The 14,427-nt window shown below is 42.4% G+C and overlaps 1 protein-coding gene across 4 annotated transcripts in view; it reads right to left on the reverse strand.

Annotated features, from left to right (window-relative positions):
* si:dkey-240h12.4 (death-associated protein kinase 2) overlaps nucleotides 1–14,427 on the reverse strand; it is a 52,554-nt gene that overhangs the window by 7,104 nt on the left and 31,023 nt on the right. For 3 of the 4 annotated variants that reach the window (XM_044170501.1, XM_044170500.1, XM_044170499.1), the window contains exons 8-9: nucleotides 11,859–12,011; nucleotides 18–63 (exon numbers count right to left, since the gene is read on the reverse strand). In XM_044170501.1, coding sequence (XP_044026436.1) covers nucleotides 18–63; nucleotides 11,859–12,011 — 199 coding nt within the window. Of the gene's footprint in view, nucleotides 1–17; nucleotides 64–8,754; nucleotides 9,063–11,858; nucleotides 12,012–14,427 lie in introns of those variants that run through there. The other variant, XM_044170502.1, reaches the window with a different exon arrangement.

Here is a 14,427-nt window from a genome sequence, read left to right on the forward strand (position 1 = left end):
AGAAGACTTGTAGTAACCTTAATCCATGGATGAAGCAGACACTCCTCAGCTGTCATTCTATCACTGCAATACACATAAATACAGAAGTAATGACAACAGATCAGGGGAATGGTAATAACAAGTAATAATGTTTACTTATCTAAGTACATGTGCATTTTGCCACTCTCTACTGCAAACTAACAGAAAAAGGACAGAAAACATACGCATAAGAATAGAAAACAGGAGTACTCTTTTTACATATTACATAAGGCAGCTTGTTGTAATAAGATGGAAGATATTGTTATTGGTCATTACTACAGGAAAGCAAACAATGAATCAGCAGCTATATCACGATATTGGATAGGCCATGGGGAGGACCCTGTGTTGCAAGATGTCTATAATTTCTTTTCCTGGAGCCACTGTCACACAGTGATCTTAATAATTATATGAAGATATACTGTAAATATTCTCTGTTATTTCATCCCAGCAGTGGAACAAACTCCCAGTTGAGGTCAGAACTGTAGAATCCTTCACCATGTTTTAACATAGAAAAAAGACTCACCACTTTAAAATATATCTGGACTGACATGTTGCTTACCCTGTACAATTCATTATATTATTAAAATATATAAGTGTGATTATTACACTCTTAAGCCTCATCTGCGTTGCCTGTGCCCTTGAATTTTGTTAACCCTATTGACTTATTACTTAAACACAGATAAGACATTGTACCGCTACACCATAAAATCATGATGATAATAATAATAATAATAATAATAATAATTATTATTATTATTATTATAAAAACAATTCAGTCAGTGATTCCTTTTCCAGTCACTGTGCTGCAGGTGATACCACCACACTACTTTGCTAGCATGCTGTTAGCTGATGATGGTAGCTGGTGATGTTGTAGACTGTAAACTGTTGTGAATATAACTTGCTACGGAGAGCTTTTCCACGTCAGCTTAATGTGCTAACTTTATCTGGCTGAAGGCTTCTGGATAACAAGACTATGATGAGCTGAACTTCGGGAACTTCACTGCTGTTAAATATATTTGCAAAAAGTGTGTCATAATCACCATCCAAGGTGCTGATCCTGGGTTCCCCAGGAATGCGGGAAATTGCTGGATCAGTCACAATGACCGGCAGGGTTCTTGCTACTAGGGGATGCAGTATTGATGGCTTTTTAAAAATCTGTATGGTTTTAGGAAGTTTTTCGACAAGTTCCTTGGGTATTGTGCTGTTTTTGGGTCTATTGTGGTGTTTTCTTTTTTACCATGGTCATTTCTGTGCTGATGTCAGTCGTTCTGTTGCTCATGTACTGCTTTGAATTTGCTCCTAACTGTCAACTGGATAAAGAGACACTGACGCATCGCGTCATGACAAATACATTAATATTACCTCTTTATATAGCTAGTAACTGTGCCCTACTTAACATTCAGATATGTGATGTCATACTGTATCAGGCTCATGCCGGCGGGAATGTATTTTCATATGCATATTAATGTTTAGAATAAACAATTGACAGATGTTGGACATTTTCTATAGTTGAGCTTGAATAATATGACAGCGGGATAAATAATATGATCCACATAATCGCAAATATTTAAATTGCAACAAGCTCAGCTGCTGCTGACTCGTCAAAACGGCAGAAGGGAAAAGAAAAAAATCTTAAACATACAGGATTAACACATACAGGCTGATTACCACTTACTGTGTGGTGTTTTATTCAACATGTTATTAATGATGCGTCATGTTTCAGATACTGTAGGCCTAGAAGTCCATCCTGCCTGTCCTCAGAATCAGCACCTGCCAGTACTTTCTCTTCAGAGAGGTTTTTATCTCTTTACCTTCACAATGTAATAGTGGGTTGGTTGCTCCTCTGTGCGCACATGAGGACACTGAGATTCTATTGAGCGCAGTAAAAAATATTTACTTTATTGATCCCCAAGGGGAAACTCTTTTGCTACAGCAGCTCACTATCACATCAGTGCACACAGGAATAGAAGTACTAAGCAAAAAATATAATACACTATAATACAGGTCAGAAAATAAATTAAGTACCAAGTGGGTATAAGTATAAAATAAAATAAGTGTGAAGTACAAAGTGGGTTTATCGGTTGATGATAATAATACGGTATAAGGTAATAGTGCATGAACTGCCAAGTTAAGTGTAGCTTATTAAGATTATAATGAGACGGAGGATATTGCACAGCAGTAATAGAGGTATGAATAAAATCAATGTCAATAAATAGGGAATTTTAAACTGAAAAGAGTATATTGCACAGGAGTATTAACACAGAATATTGCACAACTGTGTCAAGTATTGCAGAGATGTAATGATCAATGTCCAGTTTTATGACTTAGGGTCATACAGACTAACACTTAGAGGGAGGAGTTAAAGAGTTTGATGGTCACAGGCAGGAATGACTTCCTGTGGCGCTCTGTCATGCTTTTTGGGGGGATGAGTCTTCCGCTTAAGGTACTCCTTTGTTTGACCAGCACATCATGGAGTGGGTGGGAGACACTGTCCAAGATGGCATGTAGTTTGGCCAGCATCCTCCTCTCTGACACCACCGCCAGAGAGTCCAGCTCCACCCCCACAATATCACTGGCCTTATGGATCAGTTTGTTGAGTCTCTTAGCGTTCACTACCCTCAACCTGCTGCCCCAGCATACAACAGCATACAGGATAGCACTGGCCACCACAGACTCATCTTCAGCATTGTCTGGCAGATGTTGAAGGACCCCTCCACACCCCAATAATTTCATACTGTCTGCATAAATGGGGCAGCTGTGGCTTAGAGGTAGAACGGGTCTGCCAAAATTTGGGGTGGATCTGGTCAGCCTGCTGGGAGGTGTACATCAAAGTATAAAACATGTCATTTCCTGTTGCCAGTAGGTGGCACTATGATTATGACTGAAAATTGGCATTTAGATGTCTTCAGGTCGGGACTGATATTAAATATGTGAAACTTGGGGCAGATTTGACCATGTACACTCAAGTTACAGCAACTTCCTCTTTTGCGGCGAAACATCAAAGTTTGACGCCATGACAAGGACATGCCATTCAACGAAAACTCACAAGTTTCACAATGTAGCATCATCAAGGATTTTCTGCCCAAATTAGAGGTGGAACTGGTCAGCCTGCTGGGAGGTGTACATCAAAAGTGTAAAACATTTCATTTCCTGTTGCCAGTAGGTGGCGCTATGACTATGAGTGAATATTGGCATGTAGTTGTCTTCAGGCACAGACTCTTATCAAACATGTGACGTTTGGGGCAGATTTGACCATGTACACTGACTTACAACAACTTCCTGTGTCATGGCAAAACATGGAAATTCGACGCCATGTCACGGACACACCCTTCAACAAAAACTCACACTTAGCACAACTTTTCACTATGAAGGACTTTAGACAGCACTGCAAAAATTTGAAATTGATCTGATTAATTCTCTAGGAGGCGTTTGTTAAAGCACAGAGCCCGTAAATGCCAAAAAATGGCCTAAAACTACACATTCAAGTTTTTTTGCATGTCTTGGGGTGATGCATGTACCTCCTAAATTTCGTACACGTAGGTGAAACATACCGCAGGAGCTGCTTTTTAAAAGTTTTGTAGGGGGTGCTCTGGAGTCATTTTGCCACACCCATGCCCAAGACCCATATCAGACGTATTTTTTATTTTTATTTTCGCCACTTCTGTCGTGTGCAAAGTTTGGGAGTTTTCGAGCACCTTTATCCCCTCAAAAACGTGATTCATTTGGACAAAGAAGAAAAATAACATTCCGTAGCTTACCTGGTAGAACGCACACCACGTATCAAGACTGAGTCCTTACCGCAGCGGTAAGGCCTGAGCCCTTTGCTGTATGTTATCCCCTCTCTCTCCCCTGCCTTTCCTGTCTCTCTCTACTGTCACTACCAAATAAAGCAGAAATGCCAAAAAAAATTCTTTAAAAACAAAAATGCCCATTCTTAATTTGGAGATGCTTGTATGGTTCCTGCTGCTCTGTGATGGCTACATGTATTTAATAATTAACATAAACAGATTATTCAGTAACGTGAACAAAATAGGTAAGATTTATTAATCTAACGCATTACAGACTCTGTGACATTGTAGACCTGAAGGATAAACTCAACATACATGAAGGTGTTTAAATTTTGGAGAGGTCTGTGTGTGTGTGCTTCTGCCAACCAAAGCCACAAAAATTGTGGTTTTTACACTTTGTAATGTTTATGGACAAATCTGGAATGTGGAAAAAGAAACCTGACATTCAGATGTCCTGTGTGTGGAGGCAGCAGTTAACATACACAGCTACTGTATATGTTTCATTAAGGAGTAGCATTGTGGCTTCCTCTGGTTTGGTGGCATAAGAGATCCCTAGAATATCTCAAGAAGTTGAGACTCACATTAATTACAGAATAGAACAGTTATTTTTAAATAACATTTATCTAAATAATGATTAGCACTGACCACAAGGTGGGTATGAGAGTCAGTGTCAATGGGGGTCCCGGGCCTTGTGGATGAGGCCAGCTGCAGATGGAAAAAACTGTTTTTGTGGTATGAGGTTTTGGTCCTGATAGACTGCAGCCTCCTGCTGGAGGGGAATGTCTGAAACAGTTTGTGTCCAAGGTTGGAGGGGTCAACCACAATCTGTCCTGCATGCCTCAGGGTCCTGGAGATGTACAGGTCCTGGAGGGAAGCTAGATTGCAGCCAATCACCTTCTTGGCATAGAAAATGAAACGCTGCAGTCAGGAGCAATTTGGGGTTCAGTGTCTTACCCAAGGACACTCCGACATGTGGGCTGGGGGACGCTGGGATCAAACCGCCGACCTTCCGATTGGTGGACGACCCGCTCTGCCACTAAGCCACAGCCACTGCAGTTGGCCGAGGCCCCTGCTGAAGTGGAGCTGGTGGGCTGGAGCTGGTGGATGGATTCATGGGGGATGGTGTCAGGATTGTCTCTCAAGGCGAAAGTAGAACTCATTCAGTTGGTTGGCCAGGCGCAAGTCGTTAATGGAGTGGGGGGACTCCACTCCTGAACGCTTCTTCCTTTTCCAACCTTAGCTGTCTGAGTTTAGCAGTGAACCAGGGTTTGTCGTTGTTGTAACTCACCTTGGTGCGTGATGATACACAGCAGTTCTCACAAAAGCTGATGTATGACATCACAGCCTCTGTGAACTCATCCAGAATGTTGGTAGCAGTCCTGAAAATATCCCAGTCAGTACAGTCCAAGCACGCCTGAAGGTCCTCCATAGCTTCACTGGTCCACTGCTTTGATGCCCTCACAACAGGTTTACAGAGCTTTAATTTCTGCCTGTATGCAGGAATCAGGTGGAAAGAAAGAATTAGGATCGATCCACACAGCCATGTCTCCGTGAAGCATAAAACGCAAGATGAATAAAAGTCTCTGTTTTTCCTCATCAGTAGCTGAAGTTTATCCAGTTTATTGCACAGTGAGCACACGTTGGAGAGAAATATTCCCGGTAATGCTGTGTGCAGTCCACGCCGATGGAGGCACACAAGCTCACCAGCACGCTTCCCTCTCCCCGGCGTTTTATTGCAGAGCAAAGTTGAGATCACCTTTGACCAGAATGTCCATTAATTCCACTCATGGCAGCAGAAAAGACAGAAATAAGTCTGCTGGTGTAGTTCCCCTGATGTTCATGAGCTCTTCTCTGGTAAAAGAGCTCCGGGTATCACAGCAGAAAACTGAATTTACAAACAAAACAAGACAAAACAACGCACATCAAAACAGTCAGTATTTGTACAATAGTATAGTACAATATACTAAAAACATTAAGTTACACTTTGCAAGTGACTATTTGTGTTCTGCTTCAAAGAAGATAAATGTCCATCTTTTATCTTTTTTATTCATAAGATTCAGGAATTTTGTTTATTTGTATTATTTATTCCCACCAAGTCCATGACATAAACAGAGAAGTTTTGCAGATCAGTTTTCTTCTTGCTGGGCTAGAGGTGCTGACAGTTGACAATGTGGAAGCTGCCACAGTGAAGTGCTTAGAGTGCTAAGATTTGCATCTGCACCTGTGGGAAATAGTGCTGACCTTGCTTCAGCTGAATTTCTCCATCAATCGTCTCAAGGCCACTCCCTGTCAGACTGCACCGTTGACTGTATATAAAGATGGACGACATGACAGCTCCCCAAAAGTGAAGCCAAAACATCACGATCGCCCCCTGGTGGCGGGCTGCAGTATAGGGCACAAACCCTATTGGTATTGGTATAATTGGTATTTTGGGCTTTGGAGAGGGTGGCTTTGGAGCCAGTGAGCAGGGCCTCAGTTTTGCTGCCACTGAGCTTCAAAAAGTTCCTGCTCATCCAGCTCCTGATGTCCTGGAGGCAGGCGGCAAGGGAGGTGGGAGGAAGGGCAGTGGTGGGTTTAGTAGAGATGTAGAGCTGCGTATCATCAGTGTAGCAATGAAGGTTGACACCATAGTGACGGAGGATTGTGCCCAGGGGAAGTAGGTAAATGATGAAATGAAGTGGACCCAGTACTGACCCTTGAGGGACACCCAGTGGAACAGCAGAACACCTTGACTTGTGGTTCCTCAGTTGGACATACTGTTGTCGGTCAGTGAGATATGACGACAGCCATGAGAGTGCAACACCAGTGATCCCAATGTCAGCCAGGCACTCCAGGAGTAGTGGGTGAGAGATGGTGTTGAAGGCAACAGTGAGGTCAAGGAGGATAAGGATAGTGAACAGACCAGTCAGCTGCACAGAGGAGGTCGTTGGTAATTTTAACCAGGGCCATTTCAGTGTTGTGTTTAGGGTGGAAACCAGATTGGAAGGGTTCATGGAGGTTGTTTGAGTCAAGGTGGGACCGTAGTTGAGCGGCAACCACCCGCTCAAGAGTTTTGGAAATGAAGGGAAGGTTGAAGATGGGCCTGTAATGGTTCAGGTCAGCACTGGGTTTTTTGAGGATGGGTGTAATTGCAGCCATTTTGAGAGTGGGGGGAACAGTTCCAGAGGTGAGGGAGGAGTTGATTTATTTTTGTGTCATGGAGTAAATGGATGGAAGACAGGCTTTGGCAAGGGTAGTGGGTAGGGGATCAAGCTGACAGGTAGTGGATTTGGCTTTAAGGATGAGCTCAGAGATGGTGTATTTCCTGGGGTGAAGTTGGAGAGGGAGCTGATGAAGTTGATGAGTAGTGGTGGAAACCATCCAAGGTGGGTCCCCTGGGGAAGTGCATGACGAGGCCAGCTGTAGGTGGATGGTGTTAATTTTGGTGTCAAAGAATTGAAGAAAGGCAGTGCATTGGTTAGTGGACATATTTAGGGGGAGGGTTCTAGGAGACTTAAGTAGGTGGCTGACTGTTGAGAAGAGGGCTCTAGTGTTGCCTTTACCAGCACTGATGAGGTTGGAAGAGTACGAGGATTTGGCAATGGAGAGAGCGGTCTTGTAGTGGAGTAGGTGTTCAACGTAGATTTGACTGTGCACTGAGAGTCCAGTCTTTTTGCACAGCTGCTCAAGTCGACGCCCAGTGGTTTTAAGCTGGCGAATACAAAGACAGTCAAGGAGTGAGGTGGAATCATTGGCAAAAACACTGGAAGAGTCATCAGTGTGGATGCTAAGTCACACAGTTAATAACGATGAAATTCAGTGAGAAAAACAAGGCTTAGGAGGTCTTTAGCCGTTGTTAAGATGGTAGAAGTCATTTGGCTGCTACCAGGTCTCAGTGAGGCATAAAACGTCAAGCTTTCTGTCCATAATAAGCTCATAAACCAGCAGGGCCTAACTGGTATGAGATCTTACATTGAAGTATAGGGCACAAACCCTATTGGTATTGGTATAATTGGTATTTTGGGCTTTGGAGAGGGTGGCTTTGGAGCCAGTGAGCAGGGCCTCAGTTTTGCTGCCACTGAGCTTCAAAAAGTTCCTGCTCATCCAGCTCCTGATGTCCTGGAGGCAGGCGGCAAGGGAGGTGGGAGGAAGGGCAGTGGTGGGTTTAGTAGAGATGTAGAGCTGCGTATCATCAGTGTAGCAATGAAGGTTGACACCATAGTGACGGAGGATTGTGCCCAGGGGAAGTAGGTAAATGATGAAATGAAGTGGACCCAGTACTGACCCTTGAGGGACACCCAGTGGAACAGCAGAACACCTTGACTTGTGGTTCCTCAGTTGGACATACTGTTGTCGGTCAGTGAGATATGACGACAGCCATGAGAGTGCAACACCAGTGATCCCAATGTCAGCCAGGCACTCCAGGAGTAGTGGGTGAGAGATGGTGTTGAAGGCAACAGTGAGGTCAAGGAGGATAAGGATAGTGAACAGACCAGTCAGCTGCACAGAGGAGGTCGTTGGTAATTTTAACCAGGGCCATTTCAGTGTTGTGTTTAGGGTGGAAACCAGATTGGAAGGGTTCATGGAGGTTGTTTGAGTCAAGGTGGGACCGTAGTTGAGCGGCAACCACCCGCTCAAGAGTTTTGGAAATGAAGGGAAGGTTGAAGATGGGCCTGTAATGGTTCAGGTCAGCACTGGGTTTTTTGAGGATGGGTGTAATTGCAGCCATTTTGAGAGTGGGGGAACAGTTCCAGAGGTGAGGAGGAGTTGATTTATTTTTGTGTCATGGAGTAAATGGATGGAAGACAGGCTTTGGCAAGGGTAGTGGGTAGGGGATCAAGCTGACAGGTAGTGGATTTGGCTTTAAGGATGAGCTCAGAGATGGTGTATTTCCTGGGGTGAAGTTGGAGAGGAGCTGATGAAGTTGATGAGTAGTGGTGGAAACCATCCAAGGTGGGTCCCTGGGGAAGTGCATGACGAGGCCAGCTGTAGGTGGATGGTGTTAATTTTGGTGTCAAAGAATTGAAGAAAGGCAGTGCATTGGTTAGTGGACATATTTAGGGGGAGGGTTCTAGGAGACTTAAGTAGGTGGCTGACTGTTGAGAAGAGGGCTCTAGTGTTGCCTTTACCAGCACTGATGAGGTTGGAAGAGTACGAGGATTTGGCAATGGAGAGAGCGGTCTTGTAGTGGAGTAGGTGTTCAACGTAGATTTGACTGTGCACTGAGAGTCCAGTCTTTTTGCACAGCTGCTCAAGTCGACGCCCAGTGGTTTTAAGCTGGCGAATACAAAGACAGTCAAGGAGTGAGGTGGAATCATTGACAAAAACACTGGAAGAGTCATCAGTGTGGATGCTAAGTCACACAGTTAATAACGATGAAAATTCAGTGAGAAAAACAAGGCTTAGGAGGTCTTTAGCCGTTGTTAAGATGGTAGAAGTCATTTGGCTGCTACCAGGTCTCAGTGAGGCATAAAACGTCAAGCTTTCTGTCCATAATAAGCTCATAAACCAGCAGGGCCTAACTGGTATGAGATCTTACATTGAAAAGAGCCAGTTTTAAACAGTCAAGTGGTACATAGGTGGCTGCCTTGGGCAAGGGGATAACACACTGTGATTGACAGTACAAGTGTCAGTGCGAGGGGGGAGTCGCTCAGTGGACCAGAACGAGCAAATGTTTGTGTTGTTGTTGTGTTGTGTGTATTTAAAGTTCCAACAAGATCCACAATGTACACATCTTGATCGTTTGAGAATGTCACAATGGGCAAGCAGAGCTGAAGGGGTCGCGAAGTGGGATCGGAGACACAGCAGCTACGTTGCAAATTATTTCAGCGGCAGGGACGGGCTTGTTTGCGGTGAAACACAGAGCCATCCATATGAAGAGTTTGATCATGACGGTGAGAAAAGTTTAAAAATAGTGTAATCAAACAGTTTGATGACCTGGCAATGATGAGGAAGCTACAAATGTAGCTTGGCAGAGGCAGAGGAGTAAGCGTATTGGCTGTTGCCACAAAGCTAGGGAGACCAGACACACGCTGCTGGGTCAAGCAGCAGGTTAGCCGGCAGGCAAGCACCATGCACTGGGATGGGGCAACCTCCGTGTTGGCGATAATCCACGGGAACCACTTGGTTCCCAGGAGAGCAGGTAGAATAGCAGCAAACAACCCTGATCAAGTGTGCATTACAAGGCACACCAGATCAGAGTATCCAGCCACAGAGAGCACAGAGGAGACCCAACAGTCCCTTACAGGTGAGCCCTTTACCGGCGAGGTTAGCTCCAGGCTACCGAATGTCAGCACAGTAGCTCCGAGCACCCAGACTGCTATTTTGGAGTTGCAAAGTGTCAGACAGGACGGACTAAGCAGTTTATAACAGACGGATTTAAACAAATCAAACAAATCACAATAGATCACGGTGGAGGCGCGGCAGCAACTTGCCAGCAGTTCCTTCCCCCGTTACTAAATTGTTAAGTAATTCTTCAGCAATCTATTTAAAAAACAACATTATGGCGTCGTGCAGACGCCGTAGCCACTTCAGGCTAGTAGAAACATTTCCAGTAGAGACATTAGCCAGCTTCAGGCTACAATGCAGACCAGGCCCAACACCCTCAGAGCTTCCTGAGCCCACTCCCCAAGGAGAGAGACACTGCTGGTGGCGACGTGGCAAGGAAATGGAGAAGAGGAAAGTGAGCAGGGATGTGGACCCCAGGAAGACTAGCTGTGCTTTAGGGCACAGCTAATGGGGATCCTAACAAATAAACAAATAGGAGCAACCCGTTCAGAATGGCAATTCCTTCAATCCATCTATCCAATGTCTCTTACTGGACAATAAACTTTATTATATCATACTGAACCTAATCACACAACGGTAGATGAAGGATTGGTGTGTATTTATTTTTACAGAAACAAGGCTGTCTGACAAAGTCACCGACACAGCTATTCAACTGAATGGAAGTGAACCTAGAACCTTTTAAATTATGTATTTCTAGACTTATATTGTTTTCTAAAAATCCTTTTTTTAATTTAACCTATTTATTGATGTATTAATATATTCATATGTAAATAACTTTTTATAATTCATCTTTTTATTGCCCATTTAAATAGGAAATAGTTATCTGGTTTGTTTATGGTTTCATAAATTCATTTGTAAAATGTAAATTGTCCAATTAGATATGAATTAATGAAAAACTTAACTATTTCCATGACACAGCATTGCTTTATGGGAACTGTGATTATCATATTCTTAATCATCACACTGTTATGCTTTTACTGTCATATTTTGTAGTTATTACAGATATTAGTTTTAATGACAGATATATGTCAATAATTCTATGGTTGGTTAATACTAACAATCAGTGTTATGTCTGTCTGATGATAATGACTAAATAATCTTTAGTCATTATCATCAGACAGACATAACACTGATTGTGTTATGGAAAGGCTACAGTGAGGTTAGCTTGCTACAGTCAAATGTGTCAAATAAGCCATCATTTCACATTACAGTGACCTTAAAAATTGCAAAAGGCTTCACCACTGAGCCAAGCTCAATAATCTGGTGATCTTGGTGTTGTTGAAGACAAATTTCATTTTCTGTTTCATTGTCCTATGTTTGGTTGTCTGAAGGGGATATGTTGAGTTGTCTCTATAATGAGGATATTTTTGTTTTGGCAAAATTGGCACAGTTTTCCTCATAACAGGACACTTCAGTTATGTTAAGTGATTATTTTAGTGTTCTCATTTTGAATTTGTGAAACTGTACTATGGTTGTCATGCGACCACCCTGGTTGATGTTGCTGTCTAGTGTCTTGGAAGCCCATATAGGCTGGTGCAGGACACCTATATAAACAAATCAATCAATCAATCAATCTACAGGTTTCAATATATAAGGGATGCAACAGCACTACTGTTCTCTTTGAGAAGATAATTGATTTTGGCCACAACAGCAGCGCAATTGCAGCAATGTTTGTTCACAAGAGATACATAATGCGTCCTATTTCATTTAGCAAGCACTGAAAGACAATATCACTGTCACGGCCACAGTTACCACTGGGACAAATACTGTACCTATAGTACATACTTGGGATTTTTCACCAAGAGTTTCTGGATGAAATCTTTGGCCATGGAGGTGGTCATGCTGAAATACCGCGCATCAAACTCGTAGTTCATGGCAATGATGTTCCTCAGAGTCTCTTCATCAGTCTCACCTTGGAATGGTGACAAACCGCTCAATCTGAGGACAGAATACACAGCAAGAGCGAAACTACAGTATGTCCACATTTCAACCCATACAGATGAAGTTTTTTGTTATTCCACCTCTAAAAAAACTGCAAATTTACCTCTAATCTCTTAACAGAAATTAAACGAGAAGGCCATAATACACATGATGGAAAAAGATCTACAAACCAGTAGGACTGCCCCCTAATAGTTGACCAAACCATTAGTAAATGAGAAGAGTCTTAGTCATAATATTAATAAAATAATAACAACAAAAACAACAACAATAATAATAATTGTAGTAGCGTGTGTTGAGCAGGAACATGGGGGCAGTAGGAGGCCCGCAATCATTGCTACAGACTCTACAGCTTCAGAGGAGAGTTTGTATTACATGCATTAATGGGATAAGAATGTGTACAGATGGAGAGGGAGAGGAGAAGAGAGGTACATCATGGGAAATCTCCCGGCAGTCTAGGCCTATAGCAGCATAAATAAGGGATGCTTCAGGACTCACCCAAGCCAGGCCTAACTATAAGCTTTATCAAAGAGGAAAGTCTTAAGCCTACTCTTGAATGTGGAGATGGCACCCATACTGGGACCTGATTCCACAGGAGAGGACTTGATAACTGAAGGCTCTGACTCCCATTTTACTTTTGGAGACTATAAGAACCACAAGTAACCCTGCATTCTGGGAGTGCAGGTCATTCAGGTTTTTATGTCCTTATAAAATATGAAAGATATGCTTGAAGTTTAGCTAAATGATAAGTTTCATCTGGCTTGATCGATAGATACAATTGGGTATCATCCGCATAAAGATTAAATTTTATGGGGTGTTTCGTAATAATACTGCCTAAAGGAAGCATATATAAGGTGAATAGAATTGAACCAAGCACAGAACCTTGCAGAACTCATCATTAACATGTACAAACTGAGATCGATCTGATAAGACAGGATTTAAACCAGCTTAGTGTGGTTCCTTTAATGCCAATTGAAAGTTCCAATCTCAGTAATAGGACTTGATGGTCAATGGTGTTGAATGCAGCACTATGATCTAACAAGACAAGTCCATTTTCTAATGTAATTAAAAGGTTAATTTGTAATTTTCACCAGTGCTGTCTCTGTTCTATGAATTCTAAATTCTGACTGAAAATCCTCAAATAAACTATTGTTATGTAGAAAGTCACACAACTGATTGGCGACTGCTTTCTCAAGGATCTTAGAGAGAAAGGGAAGGTTAGATATAGGTCTGTAATTGGCTAAAACCCCTGGATCAAGAGCAGGCTTTTTAAGAAGAGGTTTAATTACAGCTAATTTAAAGGACTGTGGTACATTGCCTGTTAATAAAGACAGATTGATCATATCTAGTAAAGAAGTGCTAACTAAGGGTAAAACTTCTTTAAGCAGCCTAGTTGGCATGGGGTCTAAGAGAAAGGTTGATGACTTAGATGAAGAAATCGTTGAGGTTAGTTAGAATGTACAGTGGTGTGAAAAAGTGTTTGCCCCCTTCCTGATTTCTTTTTTTTTTTTGCATGTTTGTCACACTTAAATGTTTCAGATCAAACAAATTTAAATATTAGTCAAAGATAACACAAGTAAACACAAAATGCAGTTTTTAAATGAAGGTTGTTATTATTAAGAGGAAACAAAGTCTACCAAACCTACATGGCCATATGTGAAAAAGTGATTGCCCCCTAAACCTAATAACTGGTTGGGCCACCCTTAGCAGCAACAACTGCAATCAAGCGTTTGCGATAACTTGCAATGAGTCTTTTACAGTGCTGTGGAGGAATTTTGGCCCGCTTATCTTTGCAGAATTGTTGTAATTCAGCCACTCTGAAGGTTTTTCTAACATGAACTGCCTTCTAAAGGCAGGACGTGACAAATTTTCTCTCCAATAATTAAAATTTTATTATTAAAGAAGCTCATGAAGTCATTACTACTGAGGGCTATAGGAATACATGGCTCAGTGGAGCTGTGACTCTGTCAGCCTGGCTACGGTGCTGAAAAGAAACCTGGCGTTGTTCTTATTTTCATCTATTAATGATGAGTAGTAGGCTGCTCTGGCATTACAGAGGGCTTTCCTATATGTTTTAAGACTATCTTGCCAGACTAAATGAGATTCTTCCAGATTGGTGGAATGCCATTTCCTTTCAAGTTTTCACAATGTTTGCTTTAATTTGCGGGTTTGGGTGTTATGCCATGGAGCTAACCTTCTTTGTTTTATTATCTTCCTTTTTAGAGGGGCAATAGAGTCGCGTGTCATTTGCAGCGAGCCTGCAGCACTATCAACTAGATGGTCAATTTGGTAGGGATTGAAATTATCATAGGAGTCCTCTGTTATATTGAGACATGGCATTGAAAAAAACAGATGTAATCACTTCCTTAAATTTAGCCACAGCGCTATCAGATAGACATCTAGTGTAGGAGTTTTT

Source organism: Siniperca chuatsi, linkage group LG17 (assembly GCF_020085105.1).
Source record: "Siniperca chuatsi isolate FFG_IHB_CAS linkage group LG17, ASM2008510v1, whole genome shotgun sequence".
Taxonomy (NCBI): Eukaryota; Metazoa; Chordata; class Actinopteri; order Centrarchiformes; family Sinipercidae; genus Siniperca; species Siniperca chuatsi.